The 27,569-nt window shown below is 41.0% G+C and overlaps 1 protein-coding gene across 6 annotated transcripts in view; it reads right to left on the bottom strand.

Moving 5' to 3' along the window:
• Positions 1–27,569, bottom strand: part of Immp2l (inner mitochondrial membrane peptidase subunit 2) — a 786,207-nt gene that overhangs the window by 49,729 nt on the left and 708,909 nt on the right. For 4 of the 6 annotated variants that reach the window (XM_050158677.1, XM_050158680.1, XM_050158679.1 and 1 more), the window contains exon 7: positions 14,687–14,770. The exons of the other annotated variants lie outside the window; for them this stretch is intronic. In XM_050158677.1, the coding sequence (XP_050014634.1) occupies positions 14,687–14,770 (84 nt within the window). The remainder of the gene's footprint in view (positions 1–14,686; positions 14,771–27,569) is intronic. 6 annotated transcript variants of the gene reach the window in all.

The following is a 27,569-nucleotide window of genomic DNA, read 5'->3' as shown; positions in this document are numbered from 1 at the left end:
TGTTTTAGTGGCTGTCATTAAAAATGAGGTCAAACGTAAAAAGTTTGTGCTGGTGGAGGAAAAGCTCATGTTATGGACCACCAGCATTTTCTACATTTTTCTGCTATTGTAATCATAATGGTGCGCCAATTAGCATAATCAGTGAATACTGATGCTCTCACAAAATGAATAATACTTATTTTACAGGAAACAGGTTGGTTAGACAGCCATTGTTCAGAAAACCCAGACTTAACAGCTGATAGGGGTAGATTTTCCGTCTATGACTTCTTATTTAGCAGTCCGTCAGCTTTACCCAGCAGCTCTCTCTACCCAAAGATGTCACTGCGTGTCTGTTGTGGATTAAATGTCAGCCATTGCTTCTGCCCTCCCTGATTTCCTGTGAGTATAGAAATAGTTCATAGAAAGTGAAAAGTTATTTTTGGATTTGGTGGTATTAACCTAGAATATAAATTCTGGATATTTAATTTAGCTTTTTTTTTTTTAAAGTGAACAGATACACATCTGTTTACTGCCTAGAATAAAGTGAACTATAATTAAACTCATAAAACAATGTTATAAAAACTAATATACAAAGGGAACTTTGTATTTTCATGGTACTTTAACATAGTTGCAATAAGAATATGCTGGTGTTAATTGAAAGATTCAGTCTCACTTCACAGTGTAATCACCCACAAAACTGCTTATTGGTCTATCTATTCTGCCAACAAGACCATCATCCTTTTAATGTGCCCTTCAGAAAACCAGGCAACATGGTGTGCTAATAATACATTCCACTCTTTCAGATAATACTGCCCAATTTTAATCTGCCCCACCATGCTCTGGTAATATATACTAATAGCTATCATAGTTTACTAAATGAGCTTATTACTCAAAGTAGAATGACCCCAAGTCAAAAGATTTAGACACCAATAATATTTGCAACATAAACTATTCATTAAAAATATTGACCTTTTAAAATATATGTTTCTGAATTTAAATTATATAACATGAATTTTTAAGGAAGTTCTTGAAACATTTGTTATGCTTAAATGCTCTTACTGAGGAATAGTGTCCTAAAAGCTCACAAAAGGGTCAGAGACAAACCCAGCGCCCACTTTTAGGAGTCCCAGAAGAAGACCAGGCTACTCAATTGTAGCATCCATACAAAGGGCCTAGGTCAGTCCAAGCAGGCTCTCTGGTTGTTGGTTTGGTCTCTGTGAGCCCCTATGAGCCCCGGTTAATGATTCTGTGGGTTTCCTTGTGATGTTCTTTATCCCTCCAACTCCTGCAATCTTTTCTCCCCTTCTCCTGCGGATTCCTTGAGGTCTGCCTAGGGTTCAGGTGGGAGTTTCTGCATTTGCCCCTATCAGTTGCTCCAGCCTTAGTACAAGGGAAGGTGCCGAGTCTAGCTTGAGATCCATGGAAGGCCTGCCCCTTTCTGAATGGAAACTGAGGAAGAGTGAAGAGGGGAGCAGAGAGGACTGAGAGAAGAGTTGGGAGAGGAAACTGCAGTTGGGATAAAATAATAATATCATTTTAAAAAATGTTCTTATTGGTGTACGTTCATTTATAGCATCAGTTCTCAACCTGTGAGTACCGACCCCTTTGGCAAAATCTCTATCTCCAAAAATATTTACAATATATGCCTAACAGTAGCAAAATTACAAATATGAAGTAGCAATGGAATCGGTTTAGGGTTGGAGTCACCACAACATGAAGAAGTGTTAGGAAGGCTGAGAACCACTGCTTTAGGTCATCCTTACAATGGAAGTAGAGCTGCCACAGGCACAGTGATAACAGACAATGAAAGTGAAGTCAGAGGAGCAAGTGTGCTATGCTGAGAAGCCTGGGGAAATGTTCTCTGTAGGAGAAACCACAGCACCTGTTAAACAGAGAGGTATAGGAGGCCTTTAAAAAGATGTGAATGAAAAAAGCCTGGTAGTTTGGTATTTCTGAACAGAAACTGAATGAACCTAAGGGGAAGTACTACTTTAGAAGATTTATAAGAAGTGGAAAGGATGTTGGGTTTCGTGCTAGGGAAGTGAAGAAGGCCTATTGAACAAGCTTTACACAAATGAAACAGGGTAAAATATACATGTGCAAAGATTGTATGGCAGGCTGACACTCATATTCAAGAAAAGAAGACTGCTTCGGGGGTCACTGTTAATATGTAGAGTGAAAACGAGGAGCACACGAGTCAGAGCAATAACTGTAGATCAGAAAGGAGGTGCGGGCACGGGAAACATTAACCATACTATAAGAGTAGAGGGAGGAAGATAAACATGTCTACAATGGAAGTCTCTTTTAAAAAGGTGGTAACGATGCTTCAGTGGTGGATCACAGAGATGAAGACAGTGTCCCCACAAACAAGGTAGGGGTGGCTGATGTTTATCGTAGGAAGGAGGTCAATGCAGAAGATCTTGGTGCGTTCTGGATCCCTGAGCTAAGCAATGATATGTACTAGCACTTGATGTATCAGGTATAGTTTGAAAGCAAGATACAGGCTAGAAACTATGTTTATACCTCGCTTAAATCATGCACTGTTCTGGAACCATGGCTGTAGAGTATCCTACAGAGCTTGTATAGTCAGGAGGGAAACACGCCAAGAACTAACCACTGAGGAAGTCTGATTCTACAGCAGTTTTCTCCGGAGAGCATTCCTATTGGGGATCAAGCCTTGGAACTTTAAGCTTATATCTATGCTCTTATATTCATTCTACATGCCAACTCCTCATTTAAATGTAAGGCCTTGTTTAGATTGCTGCCTTTTATCGAGAAAAGGTAAGAACAGATTTTTTTTTAAGACAGATAATTTTAAATACTGAGAATTTAAAATACACATATATGCTTTTCAGTGGGACACACTGGATTGCACTCAGCCATGAAAGGAATGGTCAAGAATGTCGGCTTTCCCTGTGCTGTGTGACCCCATGGCAAACTGGGGCACAGCTTTCTGAGACCTGGAATGTGGAGTTGCCACTCCCTGAGTTCAGGAAGGTGTGAAAGAAAACGAAAGCAGGGCTGGCAGACAGGAGGGGTGCGGCTTCATTTTCAGACACTACTGGTTTTTATCAGACATCTAAGCAGACACAGTGTGGGAGAAAAATAAAGAAGACACATTACCAGGTGGATTAGGGAAGATGTTCAAGAAGGGAAATATGGATCCACCAAGCCATTGAAGATGTCGACGAAGGGAATAAAGAAGAACGGATCACTTGGAGATTCCTGACGACCTTGACAAAGACAGTGTCTGTGGAGCTGAAGAGGAAGTGAGAGGACAGGAGGGAAGACATTGCAGAGAGTGAGAAGTCAACTTCTTCTGGACGAATTTGTCAACAGAGAGTAATAGGAAACCGCCAAAGGCATAAGCAGAGATGAGGGATTCTCTTTTAAGATGTACTAAAAGCTCCCAGCATGTTACCATGCTGCTTGGAACTATTTTAAAGATTAAAAAAAAAAATATATTGATGATGCAGGAGGCAGAGTAAGAACTGCAAGCTCTACATCCTTTTATGTGAAAGCCATGGACTTTGTTAAGCAATGGAGTGCCAGCCTTTCCTATGAACAAGCAGAGTTCTCAGGGCATGTGACACTGAGCTGCTCAGTAAATAATAATCAATCATATCGACTTGCAGTCCTCCCACAATACAACCTCCTAATACACTGTGAACAGTTTAGGTATTCGAACATCATCACCATCCTGAACATCAATTATCTGTTTTGTCACTGATGCTCTCCAAAACCCCCCACAAAACATCCAACCATTCTAAGGCTTGGTTTGTTTCTGGTTATGAGATGGACCACTTCCTGGTCACCATGGTGCCTGGAAAACAAAGGAATGAGAACAGTAACCTTTCCTGGGCACTGCATCTCTGTGGAGTGCACTGCTGCAGGGCACCACAGAGGGGAAAAATGCAAGAAGAAAGTCTTGCAGACCAAATGTCTACCTGGCCATTCGGAGCCCTTTCCACGGCCAATCTTCTAAACCTTCAAATAGACAGCATCCAGTCACTATGCCTAAACATTCGGTATAATTAAACTTTCTTGTTGAGGACTCCTTCATAGAAACAGCAGAAGTTTAGTATCATAGTTGTCATTGTTTCCATGAGAACTGTACACTCAAAGCTTGGCTGCATAGTCCTCATCCTTAGAGACACAGCTCTAATGCCATTGCCGCTGGAAGAAACCACTGCATCCTTCTGGGAATACCCTCCCTGTCTCTTCTAGTGATACTGATACCCGTGTTAAAACACTGAGCAGCCTACCTTGGGATGATCTGTTTGCATTTGTGCCTCCTCCACAGACTGTGGGCGTCTTATCTCTCCTCCTCAGGGGCATGTGCAAAATAGATATGAGCTAAATATTTGCCAGATTTAAATATAAATTTCGAAGTCGAGGTTGGTCAAATAAAATGGTGTGATGCACAAGCAAAGCAGAGTAACTAACGAGGTAGTGAGATAATGCGAGTATGCACGAGGAAGGGGGGGGGCGCATGTTCCAAACACTCACCATTTCTAGCTACTTTATAAAGAGACCCTCGTTTTCAAGGACTGTTTAGATAAATAAAGCAATTTTTTCATGCAGTTTTAGCATAAAACAAAATGCAGAGCTGTTCTTGCACACTTGTCTATTCCACATACACAATTGGTGGCTTCCATGCTTCCTTGAGAAAGCATACAAATGATCTGGCCCAACCCTCAGCTCTAGGAGAATCTTGACATCAATGAGATCCCAGCTGTTAAACTCCAATATGGGAACAGACGTAAGTGAGTTGAGCTTCCACTAAGTGAATTTGGGGATTGTACTTCCTGGCAGAGCTGAGTTGCTCCTTGCTATTGGATGCGTTCGGCCCCAGCCCAGTTACTCTTTTTCCCTGCTGTGAGCTCTTGTCTTTGAATTTTCTTTTAAGCTTTTTAATAGACAATATGCTTCAGCACTTTCCAAGAGATAAGAGAAAGTACGCCCTTTCTCTAGCAATGGCAGCTGAGACTCCATTCAGTATGAAATCAGGTGAGGGCATCTGTGCTTCGTCATCAAAAAGAAAGCACTTTAACTTTTCTAATTATGATCTCTGTGTCAGACGTGGGTTGAGAACACAGTCACCTTTGTGTCACCTTGAGGATTCTGTCTTAATTCTCCACGTGCAGGCCCAAGATAGAATCGCTCTCCATTAGCGTCTTATCTGCATCCGCCTCCGAGAAGTTACTTACGTTCAATGCTGGACCACCCTTCACATTAACCTTAAATTGGAGGCATTTTTTTTTTCAAATGAAGATAATCTGGATTCCACTTGCCTATGATAAACTGTAATAATTTGGCAGTAGATGGAAATGTTTTAGACTGTGAAGAGCTTTGAAGCCCCTTTTCCCATTATCAGTGGCTTGCATAGGTAAATGTTAAAGTTCAGATAACAAATGCCATACCAGCGACAAACACAGCAGAGGTTCTTGTCTGTTTCTCACAGCTTTCCACATACAAATCAGGAGTCCTGCTGTCCCGATCCCCTGAAGGGGAACTACTAGGGAGAAGTGAAATACTGAAGCAAGGCAAACAAACAAACCAAAATGAAAAAAACCACTAGGCCATACTGAAAGGGAGAAACAATGCATGCCATCACTAGGTGGGGGTTGTCTGTGTATTATCTGTTCTGCAGTAAGTCTGAAAAATTCTAGTCCTAATTCAATATGTACGACAGTCAGACGCCGCTGACTATTGCCACGGCTCTGACTGATACCCACTTTTCATAAGATGTGGAAGACATCAATCACAACAGGCAATCACTAGGACCACACAGACCCAACAGGAACACAGGGTCTAAACGAGAACCACACATAAGATTCAAACTGGATTTGTTGGTTACATTTGTATGGCTACTGAGTGTGTGTGTGTGTGTCTGTGTGTGTGTGTGTGTGTGTGTGTGTGTGTGTGTGTGTGGCGGGGTGAATCAAGCAAATACTGAAGTTCAATTATGCTGAGGACAATGGGTGAATTGAGATCATTTGCTACCATGTGCCAGGCTTGCTTGCTGGTAGAGAAGTGGCCATCGTTTCAGCTCTCCTATGGACAGGTGAAATTGTAAGCTAGTACAGCATTTGTCCAATCAAGTTTGAAAGGAAAATGAAGTGGCTTCTTGGGAGTTAAGAATGAGTACTCTACCAGGGAAGCAATGGGCTGCTGAATAGAAATGATGACTTCTTGAGGAAGAGATGGTTACAAAGAAAAGATAAAAGGAAGAGCCTTGTGCACTTCAAATAAGCCCCTGACAATCAGGAGACAGAAGCTTTTAAATGACCAATGAGTTCACTTCAATGGCACCGTCATGAACTCTTCTAGATTGAAATCTATAGGACTGGGGTTGAGTTAGACCCATTTCCACCTAGATTTACGGTAAGGAAACAAGAAAGAATCACTAGGGGACGTCTTAGTGGCACACATATTTTAATATAGTCTATCAGAAGGTTCTATAAAGCCAAAAGACTAACGTAGATGTGTATCAATTAAGTACCTCTTAGGAGATTGTAAATTGTTACAGTAGTAATCAACATTTCGCATGGTTATTAAAAGTTGGGAACTGACTGTGTACAGATGTCTAACCTAATTTACATATATTGTCTAATTTAATCCTTATAGCTATCTTATGAGGTAAATATGATTATGGATCCAATTTCACAGATGAGAAACCTGAGGCATAAGAGCTTAAACAAACACCCAGCTGTTAATTGGAATCCCAAGTTCTTAACCGCTGTGCCATACTGACAGTAAGTCACGACTAACTCACTTCTCTCATCGCCAGACCCTGCTGCTATGACGATTGTCAGGTGTGTACAACACAACTAAAAAGTTCCGTAAGCGCCAAAGCTAAGCATTGCCAACATAACTGCCTTGGACACTGGGTTTTTCTTTAACACCAGGGAGCTTCTGGGCTTCTGTCTCAGCAGAGGCTGACAGCAGAGAATTCTCTCTGGCAGTTGTGGTCAGGTACCTCCCAGAGGGGTGGGAACCTCACAAGTGAAGGCTGTTTAAAGACATTCAAAATGTTTAATTGTCACTCATTGTATTTTTCCCTTAATGTAGTTCTAAATTTTATTTCTCTTAAATGGTATTAAAAAATACCTTTTTAAGTGTTTTTGCCCAGAGAAAATACTTTGTTTGGTAAACACACTTTTTTTTTAGATTATTAATGGATTGAAAAGGCTCTAAAATATGCAAAATGCCTAAGCTGTGCTACAGTTGAAGAACTATAATTTTCCAAAATTGTGCAAGTATAAACCCTGATCACTCACTCCAGGTAAGAAAGCAAGAAGATAGTTTTTAAAGAGGGCTCGCCACTGGCTGACTTTGTGTGTGATGCAGGCCACCACAGAGTTTACTCTGTTTCCTCAACATCAGCTTCTCACAGACTTACCTTGATGCAAGAAGGTTATCTTCACTCCCAAAGTCACCAGTGCCTCAAATTCTGTCTTTTCCTTCATTCTTTTAAAAAATCTTTCTTGACGTACACACACACACACACATGCACGCACGCACGCATGCACCAAATCTTATTAATTTTTCCTTAGGTAGCTTTGTCAGAGAGTATACACACAGGTCAGAAGCAGGCCAGAAGAAATGGACTAGTAAAGTCCTCCAGAAGTCTCTAAGGAAATTGTATCTGCTGAATTGAGTTAATGTCCACTTGTATTTTGGACATGTGCCCAGAAGCTAGTAGACAACAGAATCTTTTATATGGGCTACAGTTCTGCCCAAACAGAAAGCATAAAATAAAAGGAGCTCCTGGGAGAACAAGAGTAACCATAACAATGCATTACACTCAACCCTGTCTTCGATTTTCAAAACATTTTTCTCATATTCTATTATTAATCAAGGGTTTTTAAGTTTAATTTTAACCACTCTCTTTTCCTGTAGCGCTGTATGTAACAGAACCATCCTCAGAGCTGGGGAACAGCTCCATGGTAACAGATTCTCAAACATCAGCACACGATGAGCTTTCAGTGTGTGATCACGGCTCAGGGAGGGAGGAGGAGGACAGCCAGGAAGCCGTGTAGGGTTTCTTTCCTTCCTCTGGATAACATCCTGAGAAGAAGGAATCGGCAGCCTCATGGGGTTAGGAGAACAGGGAGGGAAAGCGGAGCTAAGCGATAGAACAAGCTTAAGATGGTAATGAGGTAGTTATGAAATTTCAAGGTCTGGAATAAGTCCTTTATTTTAGTTCCCTAAAGAGATGAAAAATACATTTTTTTACTCCGTAGAGCTGAAAAGGGGTCCCTTTTCTGGTGCCACACTTTGCAGTATATATAGAAATAGAGCCACTTTGGGGCTTTTTCAATAGTCACTGAGACCCGCTCTATGTAAACGGTCCTGTGGTGGTGACGGTGGTACCGTCTATGTACCCATGGTTTTTTGGGGCAGATTTTGGTGAAAGTGCATTATGGGTAAAAAGAAATAAGTACTTCCATTTTAATAATGGGCTGTGCCCTCTAGTTGCTGGGCACCAAAGCTGCAGCTGAAGACTTAATCAGAGGCCAGCCCTCCCATTACTTTTCTAGTAATGAAAATAACAGACAAATCCCATCATCTTTATAAAAACCTCCTATTTTATTTTCCTGCCAAATCCAGCCAAGTCTCATGGCCTCGATGCTAACTGGACAGAAAGCAGATCAGGATCGACTCACAGAAGTGTTTGAAGTGCCACTTCAAACTCCTGTCATTTCTACTAGAAAGAGGGAGGTCTTGCTGCAACAAAAGTTTAAAAATTTAGTGTAGTTCAAGCTTAGATAGCCTTTAGGTATACGGGTGCTTCTAAAGTGCTGAAGGAAGTTTAATGTCATTTGTTCTTCTAATCTTGTTTGCACTATTAATTTGGTTAATGGGTTAGCAATCCTTTCTTTATAGATAACAGAAAAGGAAACTTCAGCCCAGCACTTTTCTAAATTATTACTTCTTCTAAACAAATGGGGTGCAGATTAATGAGGTTTTTCTCAGAGCTCTGGAGTCACGGGGGCTTTAAATGAAGTGATGCATCCTCGTTTCCATTAATGAAAATAACAATCATGAAATGTAAATTGGACTTTAAAGCAGGACAATAGAGGTGCACTCATACCTGAAAACATTGAAATCATTTTCTAAGTGTACATGAGAAGGTTCTGGACCCACCCTCTCCCACTGACAATATGAGCTGCAGCCACTTACGGAAGATCAAAAAGTCACCAGCTCACATCCCTTCTTAGCTGCACCAAGTCTCATAGTATTACATAAATACACACACTTACTTTACACTAACAATTGATTAAAGATCGTTGCTCATTTTCAGATTTTTCATTCACCAATGACAGCATCAGAATATAAGATCCTTGTGGTGGTTTGAACAAGAATGGCCCTTATAGCCCCATATGTCTAAATACTTAGTTTCAAGTAGAAGAAAATGTTTGGGGGAAAATTAGAAGGAAATTCTCCAGCCTTGCTGGAGAAGGTGTGTCACTGTGGGCGGGCTATGGGTTTCAGAACTCCCTGGCCATGCCCTTTGGGCTTGCTTCCTTCTATCTACAGCTCTGCTATTCTTGCTGCCATGCCTTTGCTTTGTCATCACGGATGCAAAAACACTAAAACTAAAGCCAAAAATAAACTCTTGTTGTTGTTGTTGTTGTTTGGTTTTTTGTTTGTTTGTTTTAAATTTATTTTTCCATTCAAAAAATTATACTTCTTCTCCTCCTCCCATTCCCCTCCCACTCCCCCACTCCCCCTTCTCCCTACCACTCCCTTTTTAAGTTACATTGGTAATGGTGTCTTTTACAGAAAAAAAAGTAACTGTAATACAATTATAGTTGAAATACATAACTGATAACTGATTACAATTGTAAATGTAAGATAATCCTCCTCCAAATGTTACAAATGTCTGATATGGGATTCCCCTTTGTAAGCCATGAATATGTTTTATTACCATTGGTTAATAAAGAAGCTGCTTCAGCATATGGAAGGGAAGAATAAAGCCAGGTGGGAAATCCAAACAGAGATATAGAGAGAGAGTAGTTGGAGTCTAGGAGATGCCATGTAGCTGCTGAAGGAGAAAGACGCCCAGAACTTTACCTGGTAAGCCACAGCCTCGTGGTGATGTAGAGATTAATAGAAATAGGTTAATTAATATTTAAGAGCTAGCTAGAAATATGTCTGAGTCATCGGCCAAGCAGTATTGTAATTAATATAATATAATTTCTGTGTGATTATTCAGGTCTGGGTGGTTGGTAAACGAATGAGCAGCCTCCATTTGCAAATGTCTAAGTGGCTTCTTTCATCAAAAATACATAAATTAGGTATTATAATTACACAAAGTATTTTCTACATCAGAACATGATGTATGAGCATGTAAATTCGTGCTGGAATTTTCTGAATAAGAAATAATTAATTTCATCTTTACAAAATTTGTATTTTAAAAAATCCTAAGACCCTATCAGATCAACAAACATTTATTTTGGAATAATTACTTACAAAGCGGCTCTTAAATACAATAATAGCAAAGACAAGTGTAGGAGACATGAGTATGTCAATGAAAGACACTTATGACATCAAAGGGAGGTCAGGGGCATCAACTTTATCTTTGTTTTTCTAAATTAATTAGGGAGAGGATGCTATTATCTGAATGTAACATCATTACACTTGAAGGCGGTCCTCATGAATCCATCAAGCTCAAAATAAACTCTACTCATACTTCCAATCTCCTAGCCAACCAAGATGTCATTAAAATATTAAGAACTACTTAAGGTCTTCGGGGTTTCTTGGATTGAGCCAAGATGACAGAAAAAAAGAGATACTGAAAATGACACCATCCGCAGATTGAGCTCTAACACTGAGCCTTTCCTCTTCTGAGACACCAGGTTCATCCCCAGGATCTAGGAGCTCCACCACCATGGGATCTTAGATCTACAGTTTGAGGCACAAGTTGCCTTCTACAATGTGGACCTTAATTCCAACTAGAGTGGTTGGCTTTTTTATTCCTTTACTGTACCTATGGACATATCTTGCCATACTGATAATGACTGTATCTTGCATTGTTCACAGCTGGTTAAGACTATTCATTCATGACTTTCCCCATTCAGTCACATACACAGTACCTTTGGGTACAATAAAAACTAGCCAGAAGGCAGAAAGCTTAGAACTACTTAGAGATTTCATCTTACCCTGGTCAGGGTGGCTGGTTTGAAGAAGACAAAGGGTAACAAGTGCTGGAGAGGACATAGAGAATGGGAACCCTCATATACCATCTTTGGCCATACTTTTTCATTTTTGGTGATAAATACAAAACTTAAGATGTTCCTCAATGTATACATTCACCTACATTACGAAAAGCATGAGAGGTTTTCATATCTGTTTCCTCTGCTCGTACTATAAAGTCCATGATAAACTATTACAGTCAAGTTAAGACGACAAGGTAAGGGACTAGGGAGATAGTTCAGGAGTAGGCCCTTCCTCAGCAAGCATGAGGCTTTGGGTTTGATCCTCTGAATCAAGAGAAATAAAGAAAAAAGATCATGAGACAAAAGCAAAGTCTGTTGGTGTGGGAAGAGATCTGAATCCAAGCTTGGCCAGGAGAAGAAGGGGAGAAGTCTGAGGAGGAGGAGAAGGGATTTCTATAAGGAAGGATCTCTTGCACCTGCGCCATGAGGGTGGTGGCTGTCAACAGCTGTCACACAGCCTGTTGAAAGTCATCTCCAGTGTAAGCACCTCCACACTCACATTGCTAACCTCCTAAACTCCAGGGTTTACATCTGATACTATTAGGCTCACTTTATGAACAAGCATCAGACGCTGATATAAAACAATTTACCCACAACACCCATGTTTACAAACAGAAGACCCCACATATACTGTAAATTTAAGTTTTATTGGATGTATTAAATTGGGTAAGAAGAGATACAATTTAATAAGGATGATATCTGATACCAAGACCAAAAAACTTATCGAGAAGGTGGGTGGCTGCCAGATTCAGAATAAACCAGCAGAAGAACTCACAGGTATTCCCTGACATTCACACGATATCTCCTAGAGCTTAAGAAAATTGAAAATATGTTATAGAAGGTAGTTATACTCACGGTGGCCTCTTGCTACGATGTGGTTTCATAGTATGAATTGGCCTACAATTAGTAACTAGGAGAATGATTCTAGAAAAACATATGACATAACCTTTGGCGCTGACCTTGTAAATGCTTTCCCTGGAAACAAGCAGTAGTTGCCGGCAGTATACAATGACATATCTAAAACTGGAATCACAGTACCGCCCATGGTGGCCTGTCTTTTCATTCATGGATATCTGTCCCCACTTCTGGTCAGGAAAAGAGAGCAGTGTCCCTCTCCAGTGGCCTCTTTCACTTTGTGGTTATCTTGCTGATGTAAGTGAGCAGCTTCAACTCCTCCTCCTCGTTGCCATCAAGTTACTTCTAGCTTTCCTTCCGTGTCACATTTGGTACAGATCTAACAGGAAGTTGAATTTGGAAAATGAATTGGTATTTTTACTAGATTTTTAAAAACTTGGGTTTTTTGATTTTTTGTTTGTTTGTTTTTGTTAGACATCTGTTTGCAAGGCAGTATGAGTTTGTGTGCCCGAAGCCTATTTTCCCACATGAACCAATTATTTTTAATGTGTTATTTTCTAGATCTGGGGCATCTTCAAGACCACATGTAACATGTTACAGGGAAAAAACCTGTAACACATGTGATTTGTCTTAATATTCTTGGTCTTAATGACTTCAATTAACAAAATTTTTGTGACTATTGGTTATTGAGTTCTCTACATATTAATTAAACATTCCAAGTCAGATAGGAGACATCTTTTTAGATAGCATAAAGCAGAAACAGCCTGAACAAGGGCTGCTTCTCCCCTTTTTTTATCTCTTAAAAAAAACTTGTATTTGAGTCTAACCCTGAAGGGCTTTACCTTGACAAAAATTAGGAGAACAATATAAATATATGTGACTTAGAAAGAATGCTTTTGTATTTCTTATTGGGAATAGGAGAGTTTCACAGTGGGAATAGGGGCAAAAAATGGGATCACATTAATATAGCATCGTAAATACCTTTTTGAACTATATTTCCTTTTAGAAAACTAAGAATTTACAATCTTAACTTTTTATTTCTTCAAAAGAAGACAGTTAATATACTGCTTTGCAGTGTGTCTATCAAGAGACCAGAATCATCACTAATTAGAGATTCTCATGAACTCAGAGCGGTTGGAAGTAGAAACTTCGGGCAATATGAATTCAGGGGGTATGACCTGGCGTTTGCGTTTCTGGAACTTTTGATGAATCTTGTGGCAATTTTCATGCTTAATTGGGCTACAGGATCCTGTCTGTGACAGGGAAGAAAAGTGAACTCCTGTCTGCATGATTGGTCTTTAAAATAACTTCATTAATGATACCTGGAAGCATTAAAAGTCATTATAATATTGTCAATATTTTCTATGCTGTTTACTTTGCAAGAAACAAAACTGACCCGTCGACCTGCAAGAAAACTATGAAGACATATTTTTGCTGCTTGTTGACAAGATAAGAACGGCTTTAAAATAAACATTGGTGCTACGGAACTCTTGTTCCAGTTGACACAAGTTGACTGGGAAGGGGAACCTCCATGGAGAAAATGGTCTCAGCAGACTTTCTGCAGGCATTATTTTGGTCGCTCAGTGATTGAGAGGGCCTAGCTTACTGAGGGTAGTGCCACCCCTGGGCAGATTGTTCTTGGTTATATAAAGAAAGCAAGCTGAGCAAACCATAAGAAGCAACTCAATAAACAGCACTCCTCCAGGGACTCTGCATCAGTTCCTGCCTCCAGGTTCCTTCCTTGAGTTCCTGCCCTGGCTTCCCTTTAGGAAGTGTGAAGGACTGTGATCAGAACATGTATGCCAAGCAAATCCCCACGTGGCTTTTGGTCATGGTTTTGATTACAGTTACAGAAACCAAACTAAGACACCTAGTGTTAATAAATGCAGAGAGAAATAGGAAGAAATTACATACATAGGAAAATTATAATCTAAAACCCAACTCCGTTGATTCTTTTAATTTCAGTATTGGATTAAACTGGTTCAGTTTTATAAAACCGACTGTGTTGACAGAGATTTATGTCCTGCCCAATCCCGCAGCCGTTCAGCTCTAAAGAAACACACAGAGGCTTACATTAATTATAAACTGGTTGACCTATTAGCTCAGGCTTCTTATTAACTCTTATAACTTATATTAATCCATAATTCTTGCCTGTGTTAGCCACGTGGCTTGGCACCTCTTATCACTGAGGCCTTATCATCTTGCTTGCTCTGTGTCTGGCTTCCTCTGTGATGACTGCTGTCTGATCCTTTCCTCTTCCCAGAATTCTCCTGTTCTTGTTGCCCCATGTCTACTTCCTGCCTGGTTGCCCTGCCTATACTTCCTGCCTGTCTACCGGCCAATTGGTGTTTTATTAATACAATACAAGACTACAGTCCCACTGCACGACTGTGCATTTATCTGTCTATCCTAAGGTTTCGGTGCTATGACTCTTCTGGTCTCATTTTTCTCCACTCTCCCTACACTCGGTTTATCTGTTTGGACAAGGTCCTTTCCCATCCATCACAGAAGACTTGCCAATGTAGATCTCGCACATCCTTTCTCCAATGAGTTCTACAGGAAAAACAGCTGGGTATCATCTAATGCTCTTTCTCCATCAGTTAATCATCCACGTAGCCGAGTACCTTGTGCGCGCTCGCTCTCTCTGCCTCATTCGATTTCCAGCGCCACTCCCTCAGCTGTTCCCCTGGTTCAGCTTGGCATGTGGGCTGCGGGGAGAGCAGGACAACCTCAATTATCTTGTAGCTTCTTTGCTTCTGGAGCCAGTTTCATTCTGCAGCCAGGATAGCTTTTGAAAAGCACAGATTCCTGGAAATGACCGGACTGTAAAATCTACTGCTGTCAACAGGAGAAAGCTACCAGCACAGACTTGAAGTCATTTAATCAAATTAGCTTGTGCTTATTTTTCTATCAGTGCTTGAGGAAAACATAAATGATTACATATTATGTGTCAAACTTATTCCAGATGCTGAAACTGTGGCGGCGTACCAGGATGCTTTGTCCCGACCTATAATAGTCTACTGTTAGCAGAAGAAGGTTGGAAAGCAACACGTGAACCTGGGTTTGGTGGTGTAGGCCTTTTATCCCCAGCTACTCCGCAGGGATGCAGGAGGTGTCAAGCTCAAAACGTACCTGTGCAACTATGCAAAATCCTATTTTCAAATTAAAGAACAAAGTTGAAGGAAGGCTGGAGTATAGCCAATGGCAGAGAACATAAGTGAGGCCCCGAGTGCAATCCCCAGTACAGAGAAAAAATGGAAAGATGAACATGTATACTCAACCCAAATATGCATTTCTCGGTAGAAAACATAAAAAGGTCAATGGGTCTGTAAACTGTGCTTAACCTCAAAGCAAAGCCATAATGAGACCCCTTTACTCCCATAGGAGCAGCGGCTGGGAAGACAAAAGCTAACATATGTTGGTGAGGGCGTTGGGGATGGAAACCTTTGCAGGTTGTAGCGGGGAATGGAAATTGGTATAGCCATTATGCAAAAACAGGACTGAGGCGTCTCAAAATGCCCTAAAGAAAACATTTTTATGTCCAACAATAAATCCCATTCTTACATTCTTACACGGGGCATCCAGAAGCCCAGGATGGAGAGGGTAAGTGGAAGATTATATCAGTGGGTAGCTACTGTTTAACAGAAACAGAAGTTCGGGGCGCTACTGCAGTCAGGCGCTTGGAGGCAACAAACATGTACTACAGATAGCTACAAAGCCGAAGAAAACAAGTAAATCTTTCCACCGAAAAGAAATGATAAACACTGGAGGAAGAGGCAGGTTTTTCCTGATTTAAACATTCCAGACTGCGGACATGCACAGAGATATTACACGGGAGCTCCCAAATGTATACATTTTTGGTCTTTAGGTATTGGCTAAAATCAATTTATGTAAGAAAAAAAGAAGAAGAAAGAGGATTTCAGGATTATAGGGAGATATAAATAAACTAGAAGTTTATTCATAAATAGCCCCATAAAACTTGGAGATGACACTGAACAGTGCTTTCATGGGAGTGGCTGGAGAAGGCCTAGGAAGGGAGGGATGGAGTGCTGAATTATAATAGGTGCTGACACGTGTGAACTAGACGGCAAGCAAGTGCAAATAAAGATGTGCTTAATTTTTTTTAAAGAAAATAAATCCTGTGTGCTTCTGAAGTCCTTGTTTGTGATCCGTGTCTCTCTGACACCAGTGCACAAACACCTCCACCTTTCTACTCCCATCTTCTGAGTGTGTTATCCCATGGGTATGAGACTTCTAGAGTGTGGCTATTCTCTTACTCTTGTTCTTCCGTTTTCTAAATGATTTCTCCTCTTGATGGTAGGTGCCCTTTGCTTGATAGTTTTTTTTTTTTTTTTTTTTTTACCTGCCTGGGCCAGTATGTGCTTATTTCTGGATGCAGCTCCCATTCCAGGCCCTGTCCACTGTGACTCTCAACTGAACATTCATCTTTACACTCATTCATGTTTACCAAGCATAAAAAAGAATGACTTCTTGAAAAAGAAGGCACACGCTGCCCATCCCACCACCAAAGGGCATCTTCCTTTTTAAATGAATGGACATCCAACTGATAGGTTACTGCCGTCTCCGCCTTCATTTTCCTACTGTCTATTTTTGGCCATGTTGCCTACCCACTCAGAGTTTACTGAATAATATACAAAAAGAAAGAGAGGAAAGGAAATGCAAATTAATCAGATTTGATCACAGTGAACATCTGTCATAAAAATATTTGATGGAAGGCTTGGTTAAAATTATTGGCTCAAATGAGAATGAAAAATTGTCCATGGGGGTTATTTATCTATGCTATGCCTAGTCAAAATTTAGCTTAGATTAACTGAAGAGAAACTGGGTAAAAAGATGAAAAACTAAAAGGTAGTCATAAATAGAAAAAAGATAGAGCAGAAAACACAACAAGAACAGACAGTGCAGAAGAACCAGTGGGGAAGTCAGGTCTGCTTTTGACTCTGAGCGGTTTCTACTGACACTCTATTGATAGGAAAACAGATCTAGGACAAAGAAACTCCCCTCTTCCCAACTAGTTATCTAGTATGCTGTGGACAAAGAACACAACAGACAGATCAGCTGAGCTGCTTGGTTCTGTGATTGTCTTCTTGTTCAAATAGCTGGAAATCTCTGAAGAATATCCAGTCTCTGTACACTCTTTCAAAGACTCACTTACACACACACACACACACAAACACACACACGGGGGGGGGGTATGGCATACAGTTATGCCCCCATAGGGACATGGAGAGCAGAATTGTTTCTTAAGGAAATCTACAGATAGACCTAATGGTGCTATAAACTCCCAGGCACTTAAGTAAAGCAATAGCTAACTATTTCCTGTGAAGCACTCAGGGTGGGCAGTGAATCTCATCCTTAAGTCCCTTGTAGCTAATATGAAGCAATCTGCATTTATGCAGGGTCATATTCCTGCATAGACATAATCCTTCATGTGCAATGTGCCCCTCAATACAATAGCACTCATTAGCAAATGTACAAACACTTCTGTGAATACATTAAAAGGTTCAAGAGAAATTAGCCTTTGTTTATAATTAGAAGATGTTATTGAAAATGTATTTTATTTCATTTGCTTTTCTGAATACATGAAAATTAAAAACAAAGTGCCTCCCCCACTCTTAGTCAAACTGCCTCATAAAAGTTCAAAATTCTTATATTTCATGCACTGTCTTGTCCTTGTCAAAATCTGTTTGATGTGTTTTGTGGCAGTGTTTTTCTAGAGTTATTTTTATACATACAATATGGCAAATGCTCCCTTTGAGCAGCTCTGCATCACAGGGTGGCATGGAAGGCTGTATTAGTATTTTAATGGGTGATCATTAGACCAGGGGCATAGAGACACACAAAAGTAAGTGGCCCATGAAAGGGGTCTTCCTGAATGCACCAGGTTCTTGGGTGGATAACAGCATTTCTGGAATAACTGAGCCTTAGAAAGAAATTCTAAGAGAGCTCTGGGTCTCTGTGAAGCACATGCCACTTTATGGCGGAAAGAACGACCCTCTGGCAAAAATCATGGCATAGTTAACATTTCTACAGTTTGCAAAGGGCCTCTTAGACTTCAGAGGGCACGTACTCCACATGGTCTTTTGCACCAAGGGTCTATCAGCACGCTCGGACTTTACCTACTTCTCGCTCCCAGGCAGAAGACTGAAGACACCGAGATGGGAAAGAAAACTGCAGCAATAAGATGCGGCAGGGAATCTTTCAGAGATGCTGAAGGTGATTCTTGTAGAATGCTCAAGAGACAAGGGTAGGGTTATGTTAAAAAAGATTAGTGTCAGTCAGAAGCTGCCTCTCCTAGAGCTCAGCAGACTTAGGCCTGGTCCATCGGAAGAAGGGTGAGAGACGGATCCAGCCTCTCCTTGCTTCCTGCCAAGAAGGTCAGGCCTTTGAGTGGATGATAGAACATGAAGATTTAGCCTAACAGGACAAAGCAGGGCTGATGGATAAGTGAGAAGTATTTAGAAATGGATAAACGAACACAGTAGTTTGGCTCGGCACAGGTCTACACGCCTGAGGGACACCCAGCCTGCTGCTCTCAGTTGTGTGATGTTGGGAAAGTTACTTAGCTCAGTAGTGGGGTTCTACTTGTTAGTTTACTTCATTAGAAAACATGAATAATAAAAGCACCTCTCAGCTTTATCATGAACTTTAAATGTTTCCTCACTTCAGGAAGTATTTGGTATTTATTCAAGACTATAAAAACGTGAGACTTGTTAAAAACTACAAAAACAAAGGACTTATTAAAAATGAGAAGAAGGCTAGGTGGTGGTGGTGCATGCCTTTGATCCCAGCACTGGGATCAAAGCATTAAAACAAAACCCCAACAAGATTCCTGGGGCAGGTACACTAGCCAGCAGTTACCTATGGGATATTCACATATTCCACCAAATGCGATCTTAATACCCTGTGAGGCAGGTGCTAATGTTGTCATCATTTTACGCAGCAAGCATTTGAGACACAGCCATCTTAACAACCAGGATGTGGACTCGGCTCTTGCTTGCAAAGTCTCTACTCTTAACAACTAGCCCAGGCTTGATCTCTTGAATGCAAAAGTGCTGGAACACACTCGAAGAATGGAGTCGTGCAATGGGAATTCTGAGTGCCTGTGAAAAAACTCCAAGGAAACAAGACAGGAGTCTGGTGACTTCAGTTTCTTCAAAACACAGAGTTTCTCTTGGAGTGTGTTTTCACGCTCCTCCCAGGTGTATGGAGTGGAGTGAGTTGGTTTACTTCAGATGTTGGTATTCGTATGCCTCTGTGAGGACATGCCAGCCAGCCCTAACCTGGTGGCACTGTGCTATTGCCTGCCCAGAAATGAACTGCTCTCTGCCAGTCATTAGGGTGCTCAGACCTGAGCTATAATTTACACAGATCTCCTGTGATGAGCAAAGAAACTTAGTGGAGCCGGGCATCCCTTAAGGGCCACTGACCTTTCACTCTGGCATGCCGGGGGATCCTGGTAGCCTGCGCGTGAGATAACAGGTTGTGACGGCTTCCTTTGCATCTGTAAATCTCACTACTGCCATGGGTAAAAGACAAAATGGTCTTTTCCCCCCCTATATATTGGGAAAGTAAGAAACATTGAGGGATATAAGACTATTTTTCCCGCCAGGATGTGGATTCCATGGATAGTTGTAATACATACCTTTCTGATGTCTGCCTTACAAAACCCTCACCTTAATTCTCCTTCTGCATGGCATGCTGAATTGGCTCTAAGGCTGCTATCCTGTGAGCTGTAGGAATAAATTCATTTAATCTAGGTTTGAATTGAGTCTCAGTCTCTGATTTCTCCCAGCGGTTTCTACAGAAAAACATGTTTTGCCACGTGCAGCTTGTCCTTGTGATGGAACACTTTGCTCATGATGCTTCCTAACCCTCGAATATGAACTGCCTGCTGCTCTGGATAAGGTTGGCTATTGCAAGAGAATTTAGTCTGCCTCATTTTAGGACCCACTCTCCCAGGTTCACGACCCCAACTAGAGCAGCAAACATGGGAGATCTCCCATTCATGACCTTTCTGTCCATGGGACAGGAGTCCATGGGCTTCTATTTTTAAGCCATCAGGACATCTGTCAGTATATGAAACCCTTCCCTGGCTGCCTGATTCCCCTCAGATGAATGCCAAGGGACAGAAAGGGTGGCTCTAGATCACCAAGGGTCTGATGATGGAACAGACTTTGCCAATGGTGCCAAGGAATCCTTGTGTCTTCAGACTCATGTGCCTATAATTAGGAGTGTGCCCTCAGCCCATCCCCATCTAACTGTAGCAGTTTAGGAGGTATCTGTGAGGTATCATGCCCTACGAGTGTGTGAGGTATTATATTACAATAGAACACAGCAGCTACCCATCCTCTCGGTTGGATACAACCAGTGCTGTTATTAATCAGAGTGGCTGCAGTCTTCTCCGGGTGATCCCTAGGAGACCTGGCATAGTAATATTCCTTCGTGTAGAATGTAGGGGCATTCACAGGCTCATATAATCAAGAGCCCGAACACCATCTTTAAAAGGTCTCATTTCCCTTTTCTAAGTTTAGATATGAGGGAACCCGCCGTCAGTATGGGAACCTTTGCAAAGGTCTGCCTTGGCTAGGTGATATTCTCCAGGCTGACAGTCCCACAGGAGTGGTCTTGTTAAAGCCCTATAGTGTGCCTGTCAATTATTTCCCAATGACCTCTTCAGTGGTACAGTTTTTAATTAGTCATCCATGCATGCTTCTCAGGTGATGCAGATCCCCTCAGTTGCCCAGAGACTTCTGAATGATGTAGTTGCCTTTGGCAGCCTATGTTCTGGTATGTAAGCCCAATAAACTCACTGTTCCACCTAGCTACATTTGTGGAATCTTTTCTTTGCTCGGTTGGTGTTCTCCATATCTGAGGTAAACCTGTATTTATGTCTCAACAGCAAAAAATCTTACAACAATACCCTATTTGTCGTCTAGGCTTTGCTCTAGTGTGTGGTTAGGAGATTCAGCTTCTGTGTGTTGGACTGCTGAGAACGCCAGCTAACACAGGTGGCCATCATGCAGCCACAGCAGCTTCAAGAAAAGCAGCGTTCCAAACCACAGACCCCCGCTCCCTCCCTACATGAGCACAGCCAGCTCTGCTAGGACACCTGCAATGAAGGTGACTCTGGGTGTGGGCAAATTCCATCTCGAGAAGATGGTCACTGCTAACAAGTGACAAAATCACTTGGTGGGTAGTGTGCGAGGTGGCTCATCCCTTTCAGTAGGTCCTGTCTTTGGTGAAGGCTCACCTATTGTCGTTTCTCTGTCCAGACCCCTCTGATGGCAGCATGGTGAGTGAGTGGGTCTTCCCCAGTCAAGTTCTTTGGAAGCACCTCAGACTCCCTGAGCGTAGAGCACTAAGTGGGAAATACTGAGCTCAGACTGGTTAGGACTCCTCAAAGAGGCACCAGGCTTTATATCCTAGGGACCAACTGCAGACTCACAGTGCTCACAAGTGTGCAGAGAACACTCCAACGAAGCCTGGACGCTGATGGTGCCATATTTATTTCCTTTTCCTTTGTCCTTCCGAATGCACCCCACTCTTAAGAGCGGAGTCTCTTAAAGCTACTCAGATTCAACCACAAAAAAGTAGAAACAGATAGATCTGGATGTATATTGATTTATGTACTCCCAAGGCAATATGTATTTTCCATTTAACAAGGCCTAAAAGGGTTTCTGGTCATCTTAGGGCAAGACTTCATAAGAGACTGTCAGCAGAGAAAGTGGTATGAGGAGTTTAATGGCCCTATGCTGGAGAGCGGAGGGTTCTGCATACACAAATGAAATGTTGACCCTTTCACTGTTGTGAGGACTGTGTACTGCAAAAATAAATGTCCACAACTGTCTGGGAATAGAATTTTACAACCACTTTAAGTAAAAAGCACTAAATTTACCCTGTAATTGGCTGCAAAACAACCAGAGAATTCAGGATTTCGGAAAACGTTAACAAGGATTTCTCAGAGCGCTCTTAACCTGAAACCACCCGGGGCAGGAGAACAGCCTAATGTCATGGCATGCTCTGCGTGGAGGGTCCTGTCCCAGCTCCAAACAGCATCAGCCCTGAGTGCCAGGTGCAGACACAGGTTAAATGAGGAACTCTGGCCTGAGGCGGCTCTGCCACTGGAAGCTGTACGGATTACCTACCTTTGGATCTTACAGAGAACTGTAAACAAAATAAAACAAGAATCCTAAAGCCACCCTGAGCTCTCCACACCACCTGACTTCTGCTTTAGATCAGGCCAGGAAACAAGGCCCTTCTAGGTAAGTCACGCGGGACAAAGGGGATTAGCCACACAGAGGGCAAAGAGGCAGACAAGTGCTCAGTAGCTCTTATCCTACCCTTTCTGGTTTTTTTTTTTTTCTCTTTTTCAATTTCTGTGCTATTCTTTGAGTCCTCAACACATGACATTGTGAAAAATGACTCCAAAAACATATATAAGTAGTTACTTAGAACAGGGGTCATGTTGGCAATAGAAGGTTTCTTCAGTGCCTTTAGAATCTGAATTACTTCTGCTTTGTGTTGTTTTTGTGTGCGTGTGTGTGTGTGTGTGTGTGTGCATGTGTGTGAGTGTGTGTTTGTGTGAGGAGGGGGGGAAGAGAGAGAGAGAAAGAAAAAGAGAGAGAGAGAGAGAATTGGTGCTTAAGGTTCTTTGCACTTGATAGCTTATTGTGGAGATTTTAGGTTAGGAAGTGTTATGTGTGCCATAGGAAAATACTTGATGATGTTCTATAATTTCACCAGGCCTAAATCCCACTAGTGCACATAATGGGAAACAAGCGTTTTACAAGGAAGAGGGCTTTGGGACTATTGACTGGTAAAGCCCCAGTTGCTAAAAACAATTTTGCTGAAAGACGAACTAAACCTTGAATGTTTTAAACTTTAAACATGGGTATCTGATTTTAGTTCAAGGCTGTTGTTAAAGGAACCATTATATAAAATATTGTTCGATGCTTGTTCAAACATTGTTCTTTTCTAATTGGAAGCGCTGAAGAATAAAAATACATTGTTTGTCTTCCCTTCTATTTCTCTTCTTGGAACAGAAAGTTCCGAATGCAGAATGAGTGAGTGCAGAGTTAAAGGCATGCCTCGTAGAGAAAGAGGTTCCCAGAGCTTCCTGATGATGCCAGAGCTGATGATGAACTGGAAGACCATTCTCTTTGTTAGTATACTCTCAGAACCCCAGGCTAACAAAACCCTAGGGTTAATAAAAACAAAAACCAACAAGACACAGGCAACAAAAACGCACAGGGAAACAAAACATATCGAATAAAGAATGCATTAAGCTCAAACCAGTCACAGCACCATTGTTTGGCCAATAATGAATCATCTGCATTGATAAGAAACACCACATAATGAGTGATGACATCTCTGGGTAAGTTACCTTAAATCTCTTCCCTGTGCATATTAAAATAGCCACCACAGGCATCAGTACCCCATTCTCCAACTGTAGCCAGCACCACCGGTCAAAAGTCAATAGTTCACCTATGAGCATATATATCCTCCGAAATAGAGAATCCCCCAGACAAGATGCCAATTGCTTATCCAATATAAAATGGTTATCCCCCAAAACATACATATATACAACACACACACACGATACACATATATATGTATTATATACGTATTTCGTAACACCATAGACTGAGCAGTTGCATTTACCCATTTAGGAATACATATCTACATAATATACATAGGTGTATATAACATTTAATGAAAAACAGAAGCCTTGAATCTGAAAAAGGGCAGGGAGGAGTATATAGGATGGTTTGAAGATTAAGAAAGGGAAGGGACAAATGACGTAATTATATTAGAAAAAGGAAATTAAAAATATTACCTGACTATCTCCACCACAAGGTCAGTTAACAAGCTTATGTCAAAAGGAAATTTTCTTTGATAAAATAGTGTTCAGGAGGTATATAGATTTCCAGAAAGAAATCCACATTTCCCATGATCAAGAACCCCGCAGGCCAGCAGCCTAGGAGCCCTCTGTGTCTGGAAGGATGTCTCCAGGCTTGGCCTCTACATTACTCCTGTGATCTCGAGTAAGGCTTCATTACAGGTTACTATCACAGCTCCTGGATGAACTGGGGACAGAAAGGGGAAAACTGTGGAGTAGGGGGAAAGACCTTTATTCCTGGAAGTTTTTTGATATTTCACAAGAAAGCCTGACAGCTATAAACCTCAGCTCAAGAATTACCTTCACAGTGGCGCATTCTCCTTTTCCCTCAGGCTGAAAAAAAAATAAGTTATTTATTCCTTTCTATTTCTCGTCATAACTTGTGTGATACAATTTGTACCATGCTACAAAGGGTCGACTCTTTTGAGCATGTGTTTTCCTCACTGGTTGTGTGTTTCTTTACCTTCATCTGGGGAACTTCATAGGGCTATGTGGTCAACGTGCAGCAATGGGTGTGACTAATTTTCTAATAAATTTAGAGGATAAAAAGCATACGAGTTGTGAGTGTCGCCTGAAACTGTTGGAAATGAGATGTCTCCTATGGGCTGTCACCTCATCAATACACTGCTCAGGGCCATGGACTGCTTAGGCCGGACCTTGCATCCCTGTGCACATGTAGATGTGCCTGGCAATTCCTTGATCAAGCATATCTGGAAGACGCAGAGCTAAACACGTCAGTCCAGCTCTTCTGAGCCACAACCTCAGAAGCCATTTTTACTCCCTATTTTTTACTAAATATAAGCTGGGAACATATTAACAAGTAAATTTCAGTCACTGGGAACAGCTTGGAAGCATTCACCCTTGTCATTCACACACATTCCCTACTTTTTAAATTCACTGCTCCAGCAAGGCAAATAAACCAAAACTGAATAATTTCTTAGGCCTATTAGCTTATTATGAACATTTTCTCCTAAATAATATTAAGGAATGCTGCCGAGGAAGCTGCAGAGCTGCAGGAGGAATACTGCTTCTGGAATAAGATGTCTTGTGTTATTTAAACCCCATTCTATAAATATGCTCGGCAGGAGTGTCATTCTGTGTTATTTTGCTATAATATGTGTTATTCTGAGGGCCTATTATAGCATGGCCTGCAGGTTCACTATATTAAAACTCAGAAATTGACAGTTACAAGCAAAAACAATCGTAATCCCAAATACACTGTCAAAAAAGACTCCATATGCTTTGACAGTTACATATGTTGTCTTATCCAAAAGCTAGTAAATTATCTTAATTTTGAGATGCTGAAAGGTTTTTCTGGTGAAAGACATTGAGTTGGCTTTCAGTTATCGTTGTACCGGTCTGCAAAAGGGAAGCTGACGTTTCTAACTGGTGGACAGCAGTGAATTCCCATTCTCAAAGACCCCTGGCAGTTTTGAAGGCAGAGCTGGGTCGGGGGACCATGACAGTATGATAACTTTACCAAGAAGAACTTGCGTAGAGTTCTAGAGCTACCCACGGAAGGAAATGCAAGCGTTCAAAATAATTTGACGTTTCCACGTTTCTCAGTGGGGGAAGTCTGATAGAGACTAGATGTATGAAGACGTTTAAATGATTTTATGTAATAAGAAAAGCAGAGTTGAAAATTGGTAGGTGTTTTTATGCGTGGGAGTAAATAATGTGAGCCTTAGAGAAAACGGTGCTCTTAAGGAGTCATAGGAAATAGGAGCCGTCGTGCAATTTCGAATATTGCTTCGGAATCATTTATTACCTATCTATAGCTCACATTAGAAGCGGTGTTAGGAACATGAGAACGAAGATGACCTCTTGGAGCACATATTCTTCGTCACCATTAGTTTTTCTCTTAAATCAGTGAAGGATATCTTTGATGCTTTGGCATTAATGTTATACGTGTTCATCTTTTTTTTTTCCAATGTAAAAATAAAACTAGAGCAGCAAAGAAAAATTTGTGTCTGTTTCTTCCATTGTTTATAACGAACTAAGAAACTGGTTCTGAAGTTTTTGCACATAAAACAATTACTTTGTAAAAGAAACTGCGAGGGCCATAGGCAGGACCACAGGTGGTACAGCTCATCCAGGGAAGTACATTTGAGATATACTGGCTAAAATATGCTGTGGTGGGAAATAGACAGAGATTGCTCCTTCGTTTCCTAGATGCCCAGACCCAAATAATTACACAGGAATCATATTAATTACAACACTGTTTGTCCAATAACTGAGGCGTTTTCCTAACTAACTCTTATACCTTAAATTAAACCATTTCTATTAATCTATGTATCACCACGAGGCTGTGGCCTATGGGTAAGGGTCCAGCATCCTTCTCCTTTGGCAGCTGCATGGCATCTCTCTGACTCTGCCAACTCTCTCTATACCTCTGTTCAGATTTTCCTCCTGGCTTTGCTCTGCTAAGCCATTAGCTGAAACACCTTTATTTATCAACCAATAAAAGCAATACATACACAGAAGGTCATCCCACATCAGTGGAATCCCTCAGTCTCCTAACTAAGGTTAGCTATAAGTAGAGGTCTGGAAAGTGATAATCTGTTGTGTCTACCCATCTCTGGGGTATCAGATCTCCTACCATGGACAATTTTAAGACACAGTATGAAATAACTGATTGTGGAATTAGGAGGAGGAACCCCCAAAGTGCATCAATAAAGTTGACCCTGTTAAAAAAAATAATATTCAGCCAAATTATCAAAAAGGTGTCTTAAGGGTTTATCACTTGCATTTTAACTACACATTATTTGTAAATTTATGAAATTTAACATGTAATCATGCAATAATGGCTCTGTTTAACAACCGCTCAAAAGAATCTCTAAAAATCTAACAATTTCCACTCACAAGCCAGGACCTGCCAGCCCTCACATACACTAACTAAATTCATTTCATGTTGCTTAATTTGCATCAATTTGACACACAAGTAACAGGGGAACAATTCTTACAGGGTAGTCTCTCATCCCTGTAGTATGGTAATAGGATATTATAAAAATATCTTTTATATTTTAAAAGACTGGAACTTTTGCTGGACCTCACAGCCAGAATTAATAACACATCTTGGGATACTCAGCCCATTTGTTTAGCCTACTTTTAAGAGAACAATGTAACAATCAACCTTACTTGCCTTGACTTTGCAGCACATCAACTGTTACCTCTATGCTAATGCATAGCTTCAATCTTAAGTTACATATTCTTCATGCACTTGACCTAGATAATGCATGGGTATCATTTGCTGGAAACAGCAGATACAGAGGTTCAAAGCAATCTTTTAAAATAAATATCCGCCACAAATGCTAAACACATATTTGGATGTTGGTGGAAAAACAGTGATGTTTGTAGTTCTGGCTTAGTTAGGGGTCAATTGAATTCAGTGACTTAACCCCTTATAAAATTCTGTTCAAGATTTGTGGTCTCCCTCAGTACATCTTATGCGATGTTTTCTGTGATGTTTAATAAATTCAAAATAAAGCCCTTCGTTAGGGATAGACACACAGAGAGACAGACATATAGATTTACAGAGAGAAAGATAGTCACAAGACAGCCTTCAGTCAAACACTGATTCAGAC

The sequence above is a fragment of the Alexandromys fortis genome, unplaced genomic scaffold (genome assembly GCF_014885135.2).
Source record: "Alexandromys fortis isolate MF-2015 unplaced genomic scaffold, M_Fortis_MF-2015_v1.1 scaffold_101, whole genome shotgun sequence".
In the NCBI taxonomy this organism is placed as follows: domain Eukaryota; kingdom Metazoa; phylum Chordata; class Mammalia; order Rodentia; family Cricetidae; genus Alexandromys; species Alexandromys fortis.
This window is presented reverse-complemented; position numbering and strand designations above follow the sequence as displayed.